We start from the raw sequence: 22083 nt of genomic DNA, 5'->3' as shown, positions 1-22083 counted from the left end.
ATTTAGAACAAATTCCTAAAGTTGTGATTTCAGGATGATGAGAAAGGTCACATCCTGTTTGAAAGGCAAAGTCCTTTCTTATTGGCATTACTGCTTATATTTTCTTTAATTGAAGTAATGTAGCTTCATTATTTTGCTAATTTGAATTGCTAACATCATTAGTTATTGTTGGAATTGTTGTGTTTAATTTACAGTTTTACAGTTTTGCTCATATTGTTTCTGTTACAGTGCAACCCACGGTAATTCACACTGATATGTATGTCAATAGCATTGGCCCAGTGAATGCTATTAATATGGTATGTAATAGCTCTTCATAGATTTTTGTCAGAGTTTATTGAAGATTGTTTGTCATTAGTGAATTCTGATAGTCATTACTATATATAAATATATGTTACCAATAGCGGCGAATAATATATGTTAACATGCCACTGCCTTAGACACCTTTATAGAAAAAGAATGAGTATAAATTATCTTTCTTGCCTCTTTTTCAACATAGAGGTTTGCTGTTCTGGGGACTGAGTGGGAAATGTGGGTACTTCTATGGATGGAAATAAAGTGTCCTTTAATTGATTCTGTTCTGAGATCAACCTGGCTAAAAGCAAGATGAATTATGACTGGGTCTGTGAAGTTAGATGAGAGTATGCTCACTAGTTGAGTAGACAGAGCAACAAAAATGATTAGGGAACTGGAGGTTAAAACATATGAAGAATGGTTGCAAGAACTGGGAATGTCTAACAAAGAGAAAGGCTAGGGGTGACATGATAGCAATCTTCCAATATTTAAAGAAGAGGAATCCAACCACAACTTCTGAAGGCTTGACAAGTAACAGATGGAAACTTATCAAGGAGAGATCCAATCTAAAACTAAGGAGATATTTCTTGATAGTATGAACAATTATTCAGTGGAATGGCTTGCCTCCAGAAATTGTCAGTTCTCCATCACTGGAGGTTTTTAAGAAGAGATTGGACAGTCATTTATCTGGAATGCCATAGGAACTCCTGCTTGAGCAGAGGATTGGACTAGAAGACCTCCAAGGTCCCTTCCAAATCTGTTTTTCTGTTATTCTGACACAATTTAGGGATAGACCTTTCCTGTTCCGCCTGCATAACTCTTCTTGCATAGCCTGAATCTCTACTGAAATGGCTAGTTTCTCCTCAGCAAAAGGGCCAACAAAGTTTTGAAAAGCAACTTCATAAATAGTTTGTACTGAGATCTTGCAGCTCTTCCCTTAACACACTTTGTTATTCCTGCAGGAATATACAATTGATATATTTTTTGCCCAAACCTGGTATGACAGACGACTAAGATTTAACAGCACCATTAAAGTTCTGAGATTGAACAGCAACATGGTGGGGAAGATCTGGATTCCAGATACGTTCTTTCGAAACTCAAAAAAAGCAGATGCACACTGGATAACAACACCCAATAGAATGCTCAGGATCTGGAATGATGGCAGGGTGCTTTATACCCTCAGGTATTTTCATAGTTAATTCCATTATTTCCAGTGCTCAATACTTATTGAATGTGTCAATGTTAATAAAGAAGGCATCATACATAGTGACTATAAAATGGCTTAAATATTTCAGCCAAAATTAAGTGAACATTTTCATCACTAGAGCAGAACTATATGATAGAATAGTTAGAACCTAAGAATAGTTAGAACCTAAAAATCAGAACATGCAATAAGATATTTACTATCTCTCAAACTGGTCACACTGCATTTTAAGGAGAATAAAATGATGTCAACCAGTGCACTCTCATGTAATGAAAAGATATGAATGAGCAAGACCTGAAAGCATCTCTTCCTCTCTAGCTCCCCACCAATTCTCTTATCTCACAATGATCCATAGGATAAAATATGCAGTGTTGGCATGCCCCCATCTCTTTTCTCTCATGGCTTGACAGAGCACATGACATTGAGGGCTGTTTGCAGCCCTGTGAACAAAGAAAACAACTCAACAGTCCTGAAAGGTTTGCAAGAAATAAATACAGGAATACAGCTTAACATAGCTTTTACAATGCTGTTCAGTAGACTATTCACAATTGATTTAGAAATAAATTAATTTTCATGGCCTCCATGATATTTCCTTGGAAGCCCACTATAAGAAACACACTTGCCATGTTAGTTATGATAGATAGCCAATTTAGTGGTAAATTTCAAAGTGAGAACACAAGCATGATTTATATACCTAAAGAGCCCAGATAGGCAGGACTTGTTCCTTCTGGTCAACATTTCATGGTAAAACCCTAATTGTGACTGTGCAGAAGTCATTACACTTAGTTTAATAGCCTTTACCCTCAAATAAATAGATAGAAGCCTGCATCCACTGTGGAATAACAAAGTAAGTAAAGAAAGGATGACAGATGCATTATATAGTAATCAAAATATATTAAAAGGAACGTTGGATGGAATTAATGATAAGGGAGAAATTAATGTTATTCATTGTTTAATGAAAACTTCACTTCCAAACTGATATATAGAACCAAGCAGATTAATCTTCTTTTCTTTTGTACTGAAATTGTGTAATAAAATGGTTAAGCATGGAAAATTACTTGCAAAAAACATATAGAATGCATACACAGTGTATATCATACATACAGTCTATATCTATCATGTAACAAATAAAAAAAGTATGTGGCACTGATGATGTTACCTATTTAGGTAATGAAATCTCTGTAAGCAAACAACCAAGCTCAGAGGCCACCAAGGATTCCCCAGTTCAACCTGGTATTACATACATTCTCTTTTATTAAAAATTGCACATATTAAGACAAGTTGTATTAAAAGAACTGCATACGAAAATGCATATGGATTTTCAAGCTTCTTTTTACCCATTCCCAAACTAGACTTGGGACAAATTTCTGCTCCAAACAATTCAGAGTTATAGAAAATGAAGGTGAAGAAATAGTTTACAAAGAACAAGGTCTGTAAGAATATTTCATGTACTCAAGGAATACTTCTCTGGCTTTTAGCAGAGCTAAAGTGTCATGCATGAACACATATTGACTATTGTCATAGTTACAGTAAGAATTAGTAGGCTGAGAACATTACAAATAGAAATAACATCTGCCTTTGTTTATTTTCAGACTGACAATAGATGCAGAGTGTCAATTACAGTTACACAATTTCCCAATGGATGAACACTCTTGTCCTCTGGCATTTTCAAGCTGTAAGTAGGCAACAATGGGATTATCCTGATGAAAGAAAGAGGAAAATAATAATAATAATTTAAAAAAATTAAAAAGCTTAATAACACAATAATCAGATAAAGCTAACAATGTAATACATAGCTTTTGTGTCAATGTGCAGCAATAATCCATGCTAAAATTACCAAAATTACTGTACAGTTGAACACACATAATCTATTGCTCTTGATTTTAGAGAAATCTAGGGCATTTATCTATAAGTCACTGGACTATTTCCAAACAATAGCTATGTGGTTAAATAAATATGAGGCTACCAAGTACTCTTGAACTCCAACTAAGGAGAAATATTGCTGCCAGAAAGTAAAGCTACCAATTCAGATTTCACATGTTTATAAATTTATCACATCCATGTCCCAACCTTCCTCTAAGCTCAGGAATTTGTAACGTTATGATTCCCAGAGTTAAGTAGAGTTGACCACACCATTAAATGAACAGAATGGAATGAAGAAACTGTCTCAGATGAGAAAGGTTTATGTAGCCAATGCCCTCTGTTCTCTAAACTCAACTTCTTTCTTTCTTCAACCATTAAGGATGAACCTCTTCTGTGATTAATGCTGAATGTTTTATATGCCATTTTGTACAAGAGTAAAATATCTTAGGCAAGCCTTGGGTTCCTCCTATTTTATTGTCATTTATGTCAGTGAAGTGAAGTGAACAGGGATAGTGAGACTGACTCATTAAACAGCTAACGGGGGAATGGCATCTAGAAATATTTACTACCAAGTCCAGTGGGGAGTCCAGAGCATATAATATCTCTTTCTCCATAACAAAGCATATAAAAGTGCATATTTTATTATTCTAGTTATTATTTAATAGTGGTTCTCTCAGATATCTAGCAGAAAAAAAATATCTTTACAGATTGGTGTGAACATGTTTCTTGATAAAATCCATCACTTTCTGTGTACTTTTAACATTTAAAAAGCCATTATGTGGGTTGGAGATGAATAGCCAGTGAAGTTTCCTCTTAAGAAAAAGAATGTTTACAATTTGATATAGTGCAACTTGTCAGACATTTGACATAGTCATGCTTTTTCCATGATGATTTGTAACTGTAAAATATTTTTCTGAAGTTCTTGTTGCTTTGGATTTTAAATGAATTCAATAAGCATTGTGTTGCAAAATGGCTGAAAGTCATACAAGTGCATTTACAGTATCACTGAGACCTACATATAAATAGGAAAGTACTAGCAAGTACTAGTAAGGAAGCACTAGTACATAAAATACATTGATGTGATCCTGATTTTCCTTGGTTTTAAGATGGCTACCCAAAGGAAGAAATAATCTATATGTGGAAACGCAGTTCAGTGGAAGTGGGGGATACTAGATCCTGGAGGCTCTATCAGTTCTCATTTGTCGGACTTAGAAATTCAACTGAAGTGGTTCCAACAACATCAGGTAAGTTAAGTAACTATAGTTTCATCATCTTTTCACCATTGTCATGGATTAAGGTAAAGGAGTCCCTACGGATTTTACTCCACTAGTTGTTGCTGACTACAGGGGGCGGTGCTCATCTCCATTTCAAGGCCATTGAGCCAGAGCTGTCTGAAGACATTTCAGCAGTCATGTGGCCAGCATGACATCGCAGAGCACTGTTACCTTCTCACCATAGTGATACATAATTATCTACTCACATTTGCATGCTTTTGAACTGCTAGGTTAGCAGGAGCTAAAGCGAGGACAGGAGCTTACTCCATCATAGGGTACTTAGGTCTTGAGCCTGGGCTGCCAGCTTTCTAGCTGACAAGCCCAGCATCTTAATCACTGAGCCACCACACCACCCTATTGCCCTGAATAATCCTGATGAATAGTAGAGGGAATGTTTTTTGTATTTATAGTTGATATGAAAATAGGTGGGATAGCTTAAACAGAACATAGAAAGAAAAAGTAGTATAAGTTTTATAAGCTAGAGAAATGAGCTGAAAATAAAAGTGTGAAATTTAATATACACCAATGCAAAGTGTTTTCATTTACAGAGCAAAATTTAAAGAGACAGGTGTAGGATTTTGGCGGAGGAGTGTGTGTGAAAGGGCTGCCATGATTAGGTAATGACATCTATTTGTGATACAGAATAGTGTTTGGTTGCAAGCAGTCTAATATCACTAAAAAAAAGCAAGTGCAGTTTTAGTGTGACTTCTGAATCCCGGGTAGTAGTACTACCACTTTATTTTGCTTTGGCCAGATTCCATATCAGCTATCATGTTCAGCTCTGTACCCCACATTTTAAGAAAGAGATAATGCAGAAATGGGTAGCAAGAATGAACTAAGAAAACAGTCTTAGAAGGACAGACTAAGGAAATTGGATAGATCTTTGAGAAATGATTGCTGGGGAATATGATAATGCTTTCCAAAGCGTAGAATGCTTATCTGAAAAAGAAAGACCTGTTGTTCAAGAGACAGAACAATGATTTTAAGTTACAGGATGTAAATTAACATTAAGTGGAAGGTGTTTGATAGTGAAGCATTTATAAAAAGCAGTGGGGCATTTTCCCCCCATTAGATATGTTAAAGCCAAAGCTAAGCAGCCATTGATGCTTTAATTTGAATTCCTGGACTGAGCAAATATTTGGACTCCTTTAGTGTCCTCTTCCAATTCTATGGCACTTTAATCTATAGGTTTATCTCCCAATCCATCCCCTGGCAATATCCATCTTAGTCTTTGTGTTTTTAGCTTGAAGAGAGCTTTTTGTTCATTTGGATTAATATATTCAGAAAATACACTGTAACAGAGAGCCTGCTTCTAATCTTATTCATCCAGACATTTATGGAAGACCATTTCTAGCTTGAATCAACAAAGATGAAAGGAAAAGTGACAGTTGGCATCATGTATGAAGATTTTAGAGTGAGGATGGTATTCTTGTGCCTTCCTCATTGTTCCCAATTGTAGCCTTTAAAAATGGAAATAACATTCCAAAATAAATACTTTACATAAAGCAGGGGTGTCAAACTGCTGGCCTGCGGTCTGGCTGTATTATGTGGAGTCCACACCCAACCCAGCTCTGGCAATGCAAAAAAAGTCACAATACATTGCAGCACATCATGTGATGTGGCAAATTTGACACCTGTGACATAGAGGATGTTTACCTTGCCTTGTAGACTGTGGTTGTTAATGAAATAAATGATGGGCATCCCAAAGGTTGAGGACATAATTTAATTTTTGATGAGATTTACAGGGAGTGAGGGTAATCATGCAAAATGAATAAGCCTCAGCACTTGGTATTACCATAGACCATTTCTGTTTTTCTTTAGTTTCTAAGAAAGGATTTTTTTTCTTTTATGGTATTAAACCTACTTAAAGATTTAGACTTCAGCTTTCATGAACTTTTCATTTTAAAATTACCACCAGTGTTTGGCCTGAAGGGCATTGGAAAACACAAGAATGATACTGAGACCACAGATTGTTTCACTTGCTTTAATGACTCTGTCATAAAAACTATGGAAAACAGCAGGCAAAAGTTTGAACACTGAGCATGAATTCAGAAGTTTTAATCTAAGTTTTAATCTTTAAAATGTTCTTGGAAAAAGACTGACCCAACACATCAGGAGGCATTTAAACTAAAATTTAGGGGGAAGGGTGACCAATCTTTAGAATCTCTAAAACCCAAACCAATCATAAATCCCAAGAAAAAAAAATCAAAAAATGAGGCAGGCAGTGATGAGAAAAAAGAAAAATGGAAACAACAATCAGGAGATGCAGGAAACATGCTCATGGACAGGCATAAAAGTCTTAAATGCTTATATACAAATGCTCAAAGCTTGGGGAACAAACAGGGCAAACTAGAAGCAATAGTACACAAGGGAGGGTATGACATAGCTGGCATTACAGAAACCTGGTGGGATGAAACTCATGAATGGAATGGACTGATGGATGGATACAAATTGTTGAAAAGAAACAGGTCTGCAAAAAGAGGAGGGGGAGTTCCACTATAAGTAAGAGAACACTACATATCTACAGAAATGCACATGATCAAAGATAAAATCTCTCCAGAATGATGATTGACTTGCAAGGCCGGTGTTTTGTGCAATTAGCTCACATGGTGTAATAAGATGGAGGGTTTGTGTCACTGTAGGTTGGGGGTGAGGGCACGAAGGGAAGCTCAGCCAATCTCAATGTATACATGGTTGTACTTTGACAATAAAGGTTCTTTCATTCATATGGGTCAATATAAAAGAGAAAAAAAGTGACATTGCCGTAATAGGTGTATATTACAGGCCACCCAACCAATCAGAAGAAACAATCAGTTAACAAATGCATGTAGGAAGCATACCAGAGTAGTAATTGGAGACTTCAACTAACCAGATATCAACTGGGAGACAAAATCTGCAGCCAGCGGGAGATCAAACAGATTCCTAACCAACCTAACTGACAACTTTGTCACCCAAAAGGTGGAGGAGGGAACTAGACATAAAGCTATTTTGGACTTAATTCTTACTAATAGAGCAGAAATGATAGAGAGAGTTGAAGTTGCTGGAACCTTGGGTGAAAGTGACCATGTCATACCAGAATTTAATATAATGCAAACACTAGCAATAGAAAGCAACCCAACCAGTGTGTTAAACTTCAAAAGAGCTGACTTTAACAAACTCAGAGAGAACCTAGAAAAGATCTCATGCATGGGAAACTCTGAAAGATGCAATCATAAAAGCCCATAGCAGCACAATACCACTGAAAAAGAAAAACAAGAAATTCAAGAAGAAACCAACATGGCTACACAAAGATCTCTCAGACAAACTGAAAGACAAAAACGGACAAATACAAAAAAAATGGAAAGAGGGGCATATAACTAAGGCCGATTATCAGCAGGCAGGCAGAACATGCAAAGATGAAGTCAGGAAAGCAAAGGCTCAGAATGAACAAAGACTTGCAACAGAAATCAAGGATAATAAAAAAAGTTTCTTCCAACATATTAACAACAAAAAAGTCAAGGAAACTGTAGGGCCACTAAAGAGAGAAGATAGCAAGGATATAATAGGCAACAGAGAGAAAGCAGAGGTGCTTAACTTATACTTTGCATCAGTCTTCACACAAAAAGAAACCATAGCCCAACATATAAAAAAACCACTGCAAAAGACAAACTAGAAACAAAAATTAAAATAAGCAAGAAAATGGTAAGAGAACACTTATCCGACCTTGACAAATATAAATCACTGGGACCCGACAGATTACATGCCAGGGGTCTGAAGGAGCTGGCAGATGTTATCTCAGAACCATTGCACCACATCTTTCATAAATCCTGGAGCACCAGGGAAACGCCTGAAGATTGGAAAAGGGCTGATGTGGTTCCCATCTTCAAGAAAAGGGAAAAAACGGACAGAAGAAACTACAGACCAGTCAGTTTAATATCAATACCTGGGAAGATCCTAGAAAAGATAATCAAAAAATAGATCTGGGAACAACTAGAAGCAAACAAAATTATAACTAGTAGCCACCACGGGTTTGTTAAAAACAGATCATGTCAAACCATCCTTATTTCATTCTTTGATAAAGTGACTAAACTAGTAGACCAGTGAAATGCTGTGGATGTAGTATACTTAGATTTCAGTAAGGCATTTGATAAAGTAGATCACAACCTACTCCTTGGTGAGCTAGAAAAAAATGGAATAGACAACATCACCACCAGATGGATCTGTAGCTGGCTGACAAACCATACTCAATGAGTAGTGCTCAATGGCACTACATCCACATGGAGAAAAGTAAGCAGTGAAGATTCTGTCTTAGGTCCAGTACTCTTCAATATCTTCTTCAATGGCTTAGATGAAGAAATTGAAGGGGAACTCATCAAATTTGCAGATGACACCAAACTGGCAGGAGTAGCCAACACCCCAGAAGACAAACTCAGGATCTAAAAAGATCTTGACAAACTTGAACAATGGGCCCTATCCAACAAAATGAGTTTCAATGTGAAGAAAAGCAAAGTTTTACATTTAGGCAGGAAAAATCAAAGGTACAAGTACAGAATGGGTGAGACCTGGCTTAAAAACAGTAACTGTGAGAGGGACCTTGGAGTCCTAGTGGACAATTACTTGACTATGAGCCAGCAGTGTGCAGCAGCATCCAAAAAAGCTAATACAATCCTGGGCTGTATAAACAGAGGCATAGAATAAAGATCATGCAAAGTATTAATACCACTTTATAAAATCCTAATAAGACCACACCTGGAATACTACAGCCAATTTTGGTCACCATATCACAAAAAAGACGTTGAGAGTTTGGAAAAAAATTCAGAAAAGAACAACTAAGATGATTAGTCCTGGAGACTAAAACATATGAAGAATGGCTTTGGGTTTGGCTAGTCTAAAGAAAAGAAGAAAAAGGGGTGACATGATAGCAGTATTCCATTATTTGAGGAGCTGCCACTAGGAAGAGCTGCTCACATTATTCACCAAATCACCAGAAGGCAGAGCAAGAAACAATGGTTGGGAACTGATCAAAGAGAGTAGCAACCTGGAATTAAGGAGAAACTTCCTGACAGTGAGAACAATTAACTAGTGGAACAGCTTGCTTCCAGAAATTGTGGGTGTTCCATCACTTGTCTGAGATGATATAGGTCCTCCTGCTTGAGCAAGGGGGTCAACTGGAAGACTTCCAAGGTCCCTTCCAGCTCTATTTTTTTCAAAGCTAGGCTAAATCATCTTCATTCTGAATAGAGTCTTTCTTGAGCAATATGAGGAAGAGAACACATGAACATGATTTTTGGGAGTTTTTCATCACAAAATGATATTTTTATCCCGTTGCACAATAAAAAGGTATTCAAGGACCCCTCCTGTGATTCAGTGCCACTACTCCTTTTCTAATACACTTCTGGAGTGGCAGCACTCCATTTTGCTTGTGCTTAGATCGCGGCAATAAATAGAGCAATCACTTACTAAATGATGATTGATTTTCTCTGTAGGGTAGATAAGAGGTCTTATAGTTACATCTTTCCATTTTAGTTTGCACTGTATGATCTTTAGTATGCGCATGTAATAGATTCTGAAATGACAAAAGGTTAGTGGTTCAGAAGGTTAGCCCAATACTTCATTTGGGGGGAAAAAACATCAGTTAAGGTTGTAGAAAAAATTCTAGTTGGTGACTCAATTTACTCATCAAATTATAACTCTTTTATGTGCCATAGATTCCTTAGCTTGGAGAGCACATTTCAAAAATAGAATTGGGAAGAGTAGGATTAATCCTTTTATACATTTGAAGTTGAAACCTATTGTGGTATCAGAACAATGTTTGAACTTGGAAAGCAGATTTTTTAAAAGGAGGAAGAGGAAGAGGAAGAGGAGGAGGAAGAGGAGGAGAAGGAGAAGGAGGATGGGTGCAGAAATGATTAGACAATTAAATGCAATATTTACTGTTTGGGCAGTTCAACCTACCTCTTGGAAATAACAAGCTTGAACATGTGCTCTGCATCCTAGAATTGTGACACTCGCAGAATTTTGGGAGAAGGAGAGTATGTTGAAATTGTGCCAATCCATGATCAGAATACTCCTTTAAAGGCAGTCTTGCCAATCAATAAATTATCCATGGTCATATTCTGGATAAAGAAGGGCTGGTTGCAATCAAGACTTTAATTAGCATTTCTGAAATATTAAATCCAGAATAAACAGAACTTTAATTAGCCTAGGCTGGAATAGGGTGAAATGATTGTATTTAGGGAAGCAATTACAGAAAGCGCATGTTTGATTAAAAAAAATAGCTGAATCTAATTTGAAGACCTTCTACCCTCAATGAAGGCATGTTACCCTCACAATCTTCTTCATAGGGAAAGGATTAGTAACTTCAGACATTACCTAATTATATTCCACAGTTTAGAATATGAATACAAAAAGAGATCAATGAAAGCCTTTAGCTTTGTTTCTCAGGTTTGTAAATATATATAATGTGTGAGCAATATTTGGTCCAGGCCTACATTTTTTTTTAAAAAAATATTATTTTAGAGCTGCAGAGAAATTTTCCCTCCTTTTTTGTTCAGTGATTTGCTTTATTTAGTTATTTCATAAATGTTTAAAACCCTTTATTTAACACATTTCTAGGAGAACAACAACAACAACAACAAAAAGCTGAAAATGTCCCATCAAAAATGTGGATTTTACTACCAAGTTTCAGTTACACAATCTGGGGTTGCTCTGGCATCACAAAATGGAAGACAAAAGTTGTAATTGTGCTATCAGTGAAAGATATGAAAAAATTCCTTGCATAAAGTATCTTATTTCTGGTTCAGTTTAAGACTTATTTGGGAAAAAATTCCCAATTCTATCTCAAACTCTTGTTTTTTCTCATTAAAAAAGGAACTTTTGGAAGCAATAGTTTAAGTTTTAATTCTGTTATTTCCCTCCCACACAACTATCAGTTCTCTTTAAGGTATTGCAGAGGGACCACTAATCTAGTTTTGCAACCCACAGTAATGATCTCACATTGTTGATGTAATTGAAAGATTGTATTTGTTATGAATGCACAAATGTGCACAGTCCAATTCTACTTACTCAAAGTGATAGACATATGTAGCAGCTTACATTACTTAAGATTGTTATCATTAATAATTAAATATGGGTTTTTTTTTCCAAAATTATGTAGTGATATGCATTTTTGTCAGCTAGGAAAATATTGCAGATTTCAGGAGCAGTGTGGCCTTTTAATATTTCTGTGAAGATCTCTTCTTCCATTTTAGCTTAGGATAGATTCACAAACCTCCATATAAAGTAGGTAAAGAAGCAACCAAAAAATGGAAACTTCCTCCTATGATCAAGCAGAGCCCAAAGAGTACAATTATTTTATTAACCTAGTAGAACTCCCATCAGAGTTTCATTTTGTTCAAAATTATTAGTGGAACTGACTTTCATGGTAGTCTCTCTGAAATGCTGCAATTTTCAGTAATAGCTCTAATCCTCCCTAAATGTCAACATTTGCTGATTCATGGATTAAATTCTTATTTATGTCTTTATCAGAGGCCATTTGCCACTGTCTCAGAAAGGCTAACTGCAAAAGGTTTATTCTATATATAATTTCTCCATGTGCCAGAGTTTATTTCCAGACCATATCAGATTTATTTGCTTACCTCTTGAATCTTTTGGTTCAGCCACCTTGGTATAGGATCCATGTCCTGACTGGCTATGGCTACCTGGGGGGTGACATGTGCTAGGTGTTTGTGGTATTGAATGCATCCTTGAGACAAGGGGCATTTCACCATCCCATAAGGAGGAAGTGATATAGCTCTGCTTACAACAGAGTGCTGCTTAAAGTCTGTTCCTAGACTTGATCATTGATCATCTTTAACCTAAACATATTTTTTTTATTTGCACTAGTAATTTACCAAATCTGAGCAGACCTATGGTAGTATACAAGGAAACATCTACAACAAGGGTCTCCAATCACATGGGTCCCCTACAAACAGGTCTGTGGCCTGTTAAGAACTGGTCCGCATAACTGGAGGTGAGCAATGGGCAAGACAAATGGCACAAGTGCAAGATGTAGGTTACACACTCCTCCCTCCCCCTCCCCAGTCCATGGAAAACTTGTCCTCCATAAATTTGGTCCCTGGTGCTAAGAAGGTTGGGGACAACTGATGTACAAAGAACAGTAATGATAAATAACAGAATGCAATGTAACATAAAAATAAAATATCTAAAGGAATAAACATCCACAGTAAATCACCTATAAACAAATAGTACTAGCCATTAAAATCTACAATATAATGCAGATACAGTCACTTGGTAATACTAATAGCAGCACTTCAACAGCTACATATTTTAGACTGAGGATGACATTTATGCATGAAACATATATTGAATATTTGAATATTCAGAGAGTAGTCATAAAAGAGAATAAATATGCACTGTACTTTGCTTCCAAGGGGGGAAATAGTATAGGATTTTCCATGGCAAAAAGCTGGTATTTTCTGTAGGGACACAGAGGGAAATAACATGGAAGTTAGAAACTTACATTCTGGGCAAGAGAGAAATGTGCATCTTGCTGGAACTGATAAAAGAATTCACTTCACTGCAAGATTGCATTGAGTCATAAGATTGAATTCTAATGTTTAACTGGATGTACTTTATGCTGTTAGGAAAAAAAAAATGTGTGGTAGAAATTAGATATGTATATGATAATAATAGTAATAATAATAATAATAATAATACAACAAATGGTAAAGGAATCCCTGCAGATTTTACTCATTTCCGACTATAGGGGTTGGTGTTCATCTCCATTTCGAGGCCATTGAGCCAGAGCTGTCCAAAAACATTTCAGTGGTCATGTGGCCAGCATGACATCATGAAGCACTGTTACCTTTCTCATTGAAGTGGTACCTATTTATCTACTTGTATTTGCATGCTTTCAAACTGCTAGGTTAGCTGGAGCTGGGGTGAAGATGGGTGATTACTCCATCATGTGGCAATCAGGCCTTGAACCTGGGCTGCCCACTTACTAGACAAGAATCCCAGCATCTTAACCACTGAGGTACTGTGTTACCCTAATAACAATAAGAGTATGAGATCATAGCTGCCAGTTCTTTAGCTGGTGTTGGTCTTTATATGCACTGAGTTTTTTTCTAAGAAACTAGGATATTGTAATGGATATATATATATATATATATATATATATATATATATATATATATATATATATATATATATATATATATATTCAGATTCAAGAATGTGGCTTTTTAAAATTGTCAGATAGAAAATTTGTCAAGGGACAAACTGTTGTCCAAGATTTTTTTTTAGTATGGTACATAGTGTGCCAACAGCCATGGTTAGTATATGTTGTAATATTTTAAATTTGATTTTCAGAACACTTTGTGATCTTTTCCAATTCTTTTTCTTCTATTTAATTCTCTCCTGATATTGCCATAACAGTTATTCACAGTTTCTTTTTTTCAACCACAGTTAAAAATGGTATGTTATGAGCCAAGACTTTATCACTTTATGTTCAGAAATTCTACAATATTTTAACTTGCTAATTTATGAGTACTGTTTGAACTATATTTAACTGTAAACCACTCAAAGTCATATTGACAGTGAGATGTTTAGACTGTCTTTGGCATTATTTCCCATCTGTCAAGTCTTCTCTAGGAATCTGGGATAGTCAGAAGTTGTTGTTTAAGGGTGTTAAAGGTGTCAACACAGGACACTTTCCAAGTGAAGTTACCTTTTGCAATTGATTGGTGATGGTTTTGTCAATACTGATGCTCTTCAAGTGGTGTTCCACATATTTTGGGACTGCACCCAAGGTGCCTATTGCTATTGGTCCTATCTTTGCTTTCCTTTGCCACAGTCATTATGCTTCTGTTTGTAAGTCTTTGTATTTTGTGATTTTTTTTCTAGTCTTTTCTGTTCTGCTATCTCCAGATACTGAACATCCACTTCCCAGATTTTTTTTTGTCTTCCTTATCGACAATGGTTAATCTGGATGTTATGGAGCAGGTGATTATGTATTTGAATTCTAAAGTCCCAGTGCACTTTAGCTACTTCATTTTCTATTACTTTATCTATTTTGTGGTCACAAGTTCTTGCTTGGTGACAAATGGTATTTCTTACAGTTATTCCAGTGTAATTTCCTGTACTGCAGTGTCCATTATCCAGACATTGTGTCTTTCTTATCAACAATGGTTAAGTCTGGGATGTTGTGTGGTAGGTGCATCTATTTTGCTAAAGTTAAGCAGATTATAGTTGATTAGGTTTTGGCTTATCATGGTGCCTGATTTGAAGTATTATGACCTGTTGGACCAAACATTGTTTTTAAAAAGTCTGGCTTAGTATTCTGCTATGCTCTATGTACTCTGCTCAGCATTAGAAGGTCATGTTGTATCTAGTTACTATACTGCTATTACAGATATGAAACTTCTAAAAAACAAGACTTGGCAGCTCTAATTCAGTACCATATCTAATTCTTTGCAGGTCACACACACACATATAGATGAACACAGCTGTTTGCATTTCTAGATTCTCCCTGGGGGCATAGCTAAAGAATTCATCAGAAGAGACCACATTAGGTTAAAGTCAGATGCTAAAGTGCTATTATGCAAAGAAATAATTTTGCAAATTATATAAACACTGAACCAGGTAAGTTGATAAATAATATTTCAAATTTAATTTCATTGAAGGAGGAGCATGAATAGAAATTTTAAAAAGAAACCCAAGTGCAGCCTGGGTGTTAGAAATAACTTATTTAGATACTAAAGAGGTAAAAGAATGAATCCATTTGCATTGTCTGGCTTTTTCTACAGTAGTCACACCAGATTAAAAATGGCTTGAAATGTTCACTGTTGACAGAAATAGGTTTCCAAGTAAAGATGACTCATTTTACATACCAAAAAACAAAAAAACAAAAACAAAAAAACCCAACCAAAAGCTGTGTTGTTCTATTTGAGTTATGACTAATTTATAATTCATTTAAACTTGTGTATAATTCCATTTTCTGTTCCCAACAGTACCCATAACAGCTATCGTATACATTATCAATAAGACCAAATCTGAACATATAGTGCATTCAAAAAGTATTCAGACCCCCTTCACTTTTGTCAATTTTGTAATGCTGCAGCGTAGCCTAATTCTAGTTGTTTAAATTCATTTTTTCTCATTAAACTACACTCAGAACCCCATAATGACAAAGTGAAAACAGAATTTGAGAAATATCTGTAAATTTATTAAAAAGAAAAAAAACTGAAATAGTTTGTATCAGATAGATACAAAGAGTAGAAAAATATCTGATGGGTAATTGCTCAGAAAATATGAATAACCAAATTTCAAAATGGTTTCCAGGAAAGTTGAATGCAACAATGTACCTGGCTTGAGATACTGCTTTTACATATGTTAAATATTCCTACTGATTCCACTGCAAACCTATCAAAATAGCATTATTATTTAAAAAAAAAACAATTAGGCTTCCCTTCATGATAAAATATTGTAATAGTCTGCATAGTAGGTAAAGACTACATTCTTGGTGGGAAAGCTAATAAAATAAATTAAATGAAAATGTAATGTCCTACAACTTAACAGATGTAAAGCTAAAATAATTTGTCTAAGCTGTTTAGAGTCCTGAGTTGTTTTTAAAAGAAAACTTACAATAAATCATATATTAAGAATAATTTATATTAAGCTGAAAATAAAAAAGCCTCAGCATTCTTACTTCTGGAACTATTATGAATTAACAACACTTTTTGAAAATTGCATTATCTCAGAGTCTATGTACTTCTTTACACTGAAATCACAACTAAATCTAATTATTGATTTTCATTAACTGCTGCAGTTTCACTTACAAAGTGTGCTCTGATTTCATTATTGCAGCTGGCAATTGGAGAAAGTCATAACAACATATTGTGATGGATAACCATCACCCTAAAGCGATTATAGAACCCAGTTTAGCTATTGAAACAATATTCAATCTCTCCAGCAAAAAAGGCACAGGCATACTATGCTGAAATAAAATTTCCTAAAATAACTTTAATATATATACCGGTATTTCCATATGCTATTGTGTATGCCATGCAAAGTCACTTTTTATGAGCTAGACAGCTAAATGAATGTGAATGTGGCTCAGATTTAGAATCCATGCCAAACCATAAATAAAAAAATATAATTTACCTAATTATTTCAGAGAATAATTGTTTACTTAATTTGGTTTCCTGGAGAACAGTACTTGATCCAGGCACCTAGCAGTAAATAGACTGTACCTATTGTATCCAAATATCATTGTGGAAAAGTGATTGTGTAATAGTTTTGTTTGGTGATCTCCACCTTTCAGCTTCCTTCTTTATTACCTAGAGGCAACCTTGGCTCTTTTATGACTCGTGGACTTCAACTCCCAGAATTCCTGAGCCAGCCATGCTGAGGGGAAAGAGAGAGGTTTCCAAGCTGAGCCATGCTGGCTCAGGATTTCTGGGAGTTGAAGTCCACGAGGCATAAAAGAGCCAAGGTTGCCTACCCCTGACCTAGGTTACTGGACTTAAACACTAGAAACTGGTAGTAAAATATTTGAAGGATGTTAAATTAAGATCCAGGAAGGAAGAAGCCCCTTTTTGCTAAATTCTTGTTTAAATACACATGGATTTGATGACGGCTTGGATAGGATTTCCATTTGTTCAGTCAGATGTACAGAGAAAGAGGCCCAAAAGGCACTCAGTTCCAAGTGGAACTTTGCTCTTCCTGCCTCCCCTGCTATAGAGGACGTGGGTTATTGTTAAATGTCACTTTTTTTTACTTACAATAATAAAGCAGAAAGGATGTTTCTAGGCCATTCTGATGAAGAGGTACTGCTCAAACATAAAAAAGGGGGAAAGTATCCATAAAATAAAAAAAAAATTGGCTTTTGGCACATCTACATCTTCCATAATAAACAGGGAGGCCTCCAAGGTGGTTATTGCTCAGTGAATTCCTTATGCAATGTACAGTAACTAAAGGTGCTGCCTTCTCAACTTAAGGTTGTTATCTTGCATTATGGTAACCTACTTAGCTAATTTGCTAGGGCTTTTTCTCCCATCCCAGATGTTTCAAGAAGTTTTAATTGAGAGCTGGGTGAAGAGGAAGCAGTGTAATCGGATGCTCAAGTCACTCAGCAGCCCAGATCTCACTCTAGTTAAATCAAGGTTCTTTTTTGTTGTTTGTTTTGAGGGAATAACGTTTGAAGAAAATGTAGCTAAAATAACTGTAATACTTTTAAATGTTGCTACCAACTGTGATAATATACCTGAATGCATGAAACAGCATGCTGTAAAAAACTATTGTCAAATGAATTTAAGGACCTGAAAGATTGAGATTGCCAAGTGATTCTAAATTACTAAAGCAGAAGTGTTTCTTTTCCTACAAAAAAAATAAACAAATAATGAAAGGTAAAGATAAACTTGAGCTGAACTTCAGTTTTGAAGATTATATTGGCACGGCCATGCAGTTTTCACAGCAATGGTGCACACATACCCTCCTTGTATTTTCTTTGGGATGGATTCAGTGGTGGGATTCAAATATGTGAACAACCAGTTCTCTGTATGGATGCCGCTTCCAGAAGTCCTGGGCAACAAAAACAAATAGCTACCGGTTTTGCCAAAGTGGTATGAACCAGCTGAATCCCACCACTGGATGGACTTTAGTGTGCAAAGGTCAGAATAGGAATGTGAATTAGCAGAAAGAAGAAACCTAAGGCATGAAATAAGGCAAAAGAAAAGAGGAAGCAGAGCTAAAATAATGTATCCAGCACCATTCACTATAGTTCTCCATACCTTTCTATTGCCAATGTTGCTTTAACCCTATCGTAATCTATTTCAAGACACCTGCAGCATGGAAGTCTCCTTTATGAGTTTTTTTTCCTCCCCAATTTCTCAGTCTATCCTGCATTCTCAGATGCTGTTCCATGAAGTGCTAACTAGATGCAATCCTGCTTAGCTTTTGAGCATAGACAGGATCTTGGAGCAGTCAACCCTATTGAAGTATACTGTGAGTAGTTTGTCCGTATTGCCAGGAATTTAGGTATACATTGCAACATTAGTGTTAACTTTCATTGTAGAATGATGCATTATGATGTTCTGCAGAACAGAATGCTTTGTTTAAGAGTTTAATTTTCAGGCTTTGGTCCCTATATAATAGATAATCCTTACAATGAGTAATTTGTGGATTCAACTTGCTTTTAAAATGTTTTCCTCGCTTTAATTAAACAAATTATTGGAGCGGTATATTGCTTCTTCCCAGACATGATAAAACACATTTTTCATGATTTCATACATTTAATGCTATTATGTAAAATGTGATGAAAGGGTTTAAATATTTGTTGGGAAGTATTCAGCCTGGCAGGGAGCAGAGATGAAGTGCTGGAGAGATCTAGACTCACTGCATAACCATAAAAAGGTCAGAACTAAACCTGCCTGAATTCCTTGGAGCCTTATCTAATAGTTCACAGAGAAGAGCTGCCAGACTGGAGAGATTCCTATATTATAACAGGACATAATAAAGCAGCTTGAAGTCAGCACATATGAGTCTGATTGTTCACACTTGACAGTATTTAAGGCAAAGCAAATAGTTAAAATCAAATGACAACTGGAGAGAGAGAGAGAGAGAGAGAGAGAGAGAGAGAGAGAGAGAGAGAGAGAGAGAGAGAGAGAGAGAGAGAGAGAGAGAGAGAGAGAGAGAGAATGTAATCATTCAAAAACTATTGGTTAGAAAAAGAGCATTTATTGATTTTTTAAAAAGCATTAAAAAGTATCCTAGAGAAACATGTTTCCCTTTTTCCAATTCAAAATATTTGTATTTGATGCTGGCACTTTTGACAGGTTATGACCATTTAGACAGCAAAAGAGAAGATGACATTTAAAATAAAAAAATAAAACATGCACTCATAGACCAAGACCCAGGAAAATAAGGGGCTATGATACACCCCTCCCCACAAATTTAACAATGGGCTGCCACCAATCCTTCTCCAGCACATCTGTTTGTGATTCTAAGATCTCTAGCAGAAATTTTCCTATGTTAAGCATCTAATTCTGTTCAGTGAAAATGCCAAGGACTGGATGTGAACTTCCACTGTGTGTTTTATCATTGAGCTAGAGTCTCTTCCAGAGAATTGTTGCCCAGTTTAAGTGGGTGGTGTATGATGTCATATTTTTTGAGGGCTTTCTCATCTGCAACATTAATTTTATTCAAGTATGTGCAAACTAATCTGTATTAGTTTTAGATATTATCTAAGTTGATAGAACTGAATATCAATACATCTCTAGGTAGAACTCACTTAATATTAACTGCTTCAAATCAGTTATCCAAATATGTCCCTGCATTATATTCACAACATAATGACAGCTGTCATAGGCCGCTTTTACGCGGCCGCACTGACAGCTGTCAAAAGACTACACATGCGCAGCCGCCCACGCGGCCTACAAGCACACGCGGCCGTTTGACAGGTGTCAAACGGCGCGCATGCGCATTACCACTTGAGCTGTCAAAACCGCGGCAAGCCCCCGGCGGCCGCCGCGAGCTGTCAAAGTTAGCGCATGCGCAGTAGCGGCGGCGAGCTGTCAAAACGCCGGCCGCGCGCCAAAACCAGCTGACGGGATCCCCTGCCTGGCTAACACACTAGCGTTGTCTCTGGGGAGATTCTGCCCTAACAGCTGACCGATTGGCCCCCTGTTCTTGGCGGGAAAACGCGCCCAGCTGATTTGCTGTCCCGTTTGACAGCTGCCTATATAAGGCATGTTTTTTCCCTGTTCTGTCGTCCGGGCTAACTGAATAAACAACCTGTTAATGAAGACGCGTCTCCCTTGTCCTTCCTGCCGATAATCCAGTCCCGATGCTCTGAATAATTAGAATTTTAATGTGGAGAAAAGCAAAGTTTTACATTTGGGCAGGAAAAATCAAAGGTATAAGTACAGATTTTATAGTTGGCTAGAGTTCTGCACAATAAACTCTATGTTTCTGTAGTTTTATATTCTGTAACAACAAAACCAAAGCTGCAGAAACAACTCCCCTCCCTGAAATAAAATATTCAGGTGGTAAACTCTTTCTGTGCCAGTCTTATCTTGGTAAATGAAAAACAAATGCGTACAGTATCTGGTTTTCAGCTGAAGACTACAAACCATCATTTGTTGACTCTAAATTTCTCTCCTTGTTTTGGAAACAGATGTGAGATTTAACCAAATGACCCAAATCTTAGAAAAAGTGAAAAGCATTAAAGGTTCTCTCATTGAAGGTTATGATTAGAATTGATTAGGGAATGCATTATCAAACCCAAATCAACCACTTACAGTAGTTAAGAATGCAGCTTAAAATGGCTGCTTATCATTTTAAAGATGTACTGCAGTAGATATTCTGCTGCTGCACAATAAGATCACCCTTTGTTTTCTTAGACAAGCAGGTGGTATAACAGATGATATTTCCATATGGGCTTTTTGCATCAAATCAGTTCTGCCTTCTGTGTTGTCAACCCATTGACAACATTTATTTATTTCTGGCTCAATTGGTTGCATTTGGAATTGAAAAACCAGTGAACATTTCATTTGCAGCACTGCAAGTTTGAGCAGCTTATTGATAGTCTACTTACCCACTGATGCTGCCTCAGCCGGCTTCCCAGTTGTTGTTTTTTTTACTTCAGAGGAAGTTATGGGTTCTTAAAATGAAAAGATGACTGGATGACTTCACAAAGTTTCCCTCACAGCAACAGCTTAGAGTTCTTGTAAAGGGTATCTATAGAAAAACTTGTTGGTATGCTTGTCCTTCACCATCACAGATGGCAAAATGCTCTTGTGTATAACAGAGGTATCATGACTTGGTAGTTTTTCAGGCTCCTTTACTCTTTTTAAAGCTTTTGCAACAGAACTAGGCAACCACATACAGTCTGTTTTGGAAACAGGAAGAGGGAGTGCTAGCCATTTCTTTCTTTTTCTTTTTTAATGAAATATTGATAAGAGAAATTTTGTTGTATCAGTAGCTACAGTAGCTCAGGACGGGGCACTGACTGATTACTTTTCTACCCTCATCTATGGATCCACTGATTAGTTAATTGTGATCTTTGCCATCCCGGAGACAGAGGAGGGAAAATGGCTTCAAAATTATTCTGAAGGACTGAAGAAAAGTATAAGAATTTAAATGATGCTGTGTGGAAGTAAATTTAGTAATCCACGAATCTGGTACTCAAGAGTATTCAGTGTTGCTTTTGTGAGTCTATCACAATTACATGACAGACACAGACTGCATTCCATCTATTCTTAGATCTTAGCCTGAAGGTGATAAAATGCAGGAAGGTCAATGGGCTACATATTTCCTGGATGTTACAAGAAGGGAAATTGGAGATACCTAAATGAATGCACTAATAATAACTACTTTGATGCACATAGCTAGAAGGTATGTAGGTAGCATCACTCAGAAAGTAAAGAAAAAGTGAATATAGAAGAAACTAAAAAGTCCCATCAAAAGAAA

General features: G+C 36.4%; 1 protein-coding gene across 2 annotated transcripts in view; it reads left to right on the top strand.

The window, feature by feature from the left end:
* Positions 1 to 239: 239 nt before the first annotated feature.
* Positions 240 to 22083, top strand: part of GABRG2 (gamma-aminobutyric acid type A receptor subunit gamma2) — a gene marked incomplete at both ends in the record, with an annotated part of 56006 nt that continues 34162 nt past the window's right edge. The window contains 4 exons of one of the 2 annotated variants that reach the window (XM_083352060.1): positions 240 to 296; positions 1254 to 1474; positions 3088 to 3170; positions 4465 to 4602. In XM_083352060.1, coding sequence (XP_083208186.1) covers positions 255 to 296; positions 1254 to 1474; positions 3088 to 3170; positions 4465 to 4602 — 484 coding nt within the window. The remainder of the gene's footprint in view (positions 297 to 1253; positions 1475 to 3087; positions 3171 to 4464; positions 4603 to 22083) is intronic. The other variant, XM_083352061.1, reaches the window with a different exon arrangement.

Source organism: Vipera ursinii, assembly GCF_947247035.1.
Source record: "Vipera ursinii genome assembly, chromosome: 2".
Taxonomy (NCBI): Eukaryota; Metazoa; Chordata; class Lepidosauria; order Squamata; family Viperidae; genus Vipera; species Vipera ursinii.
The sequence above is the reverse complement of the archived record's forward strand: the minus strand, read 5'-3'. Positions and strand labels throughout refer to the sequence as shown.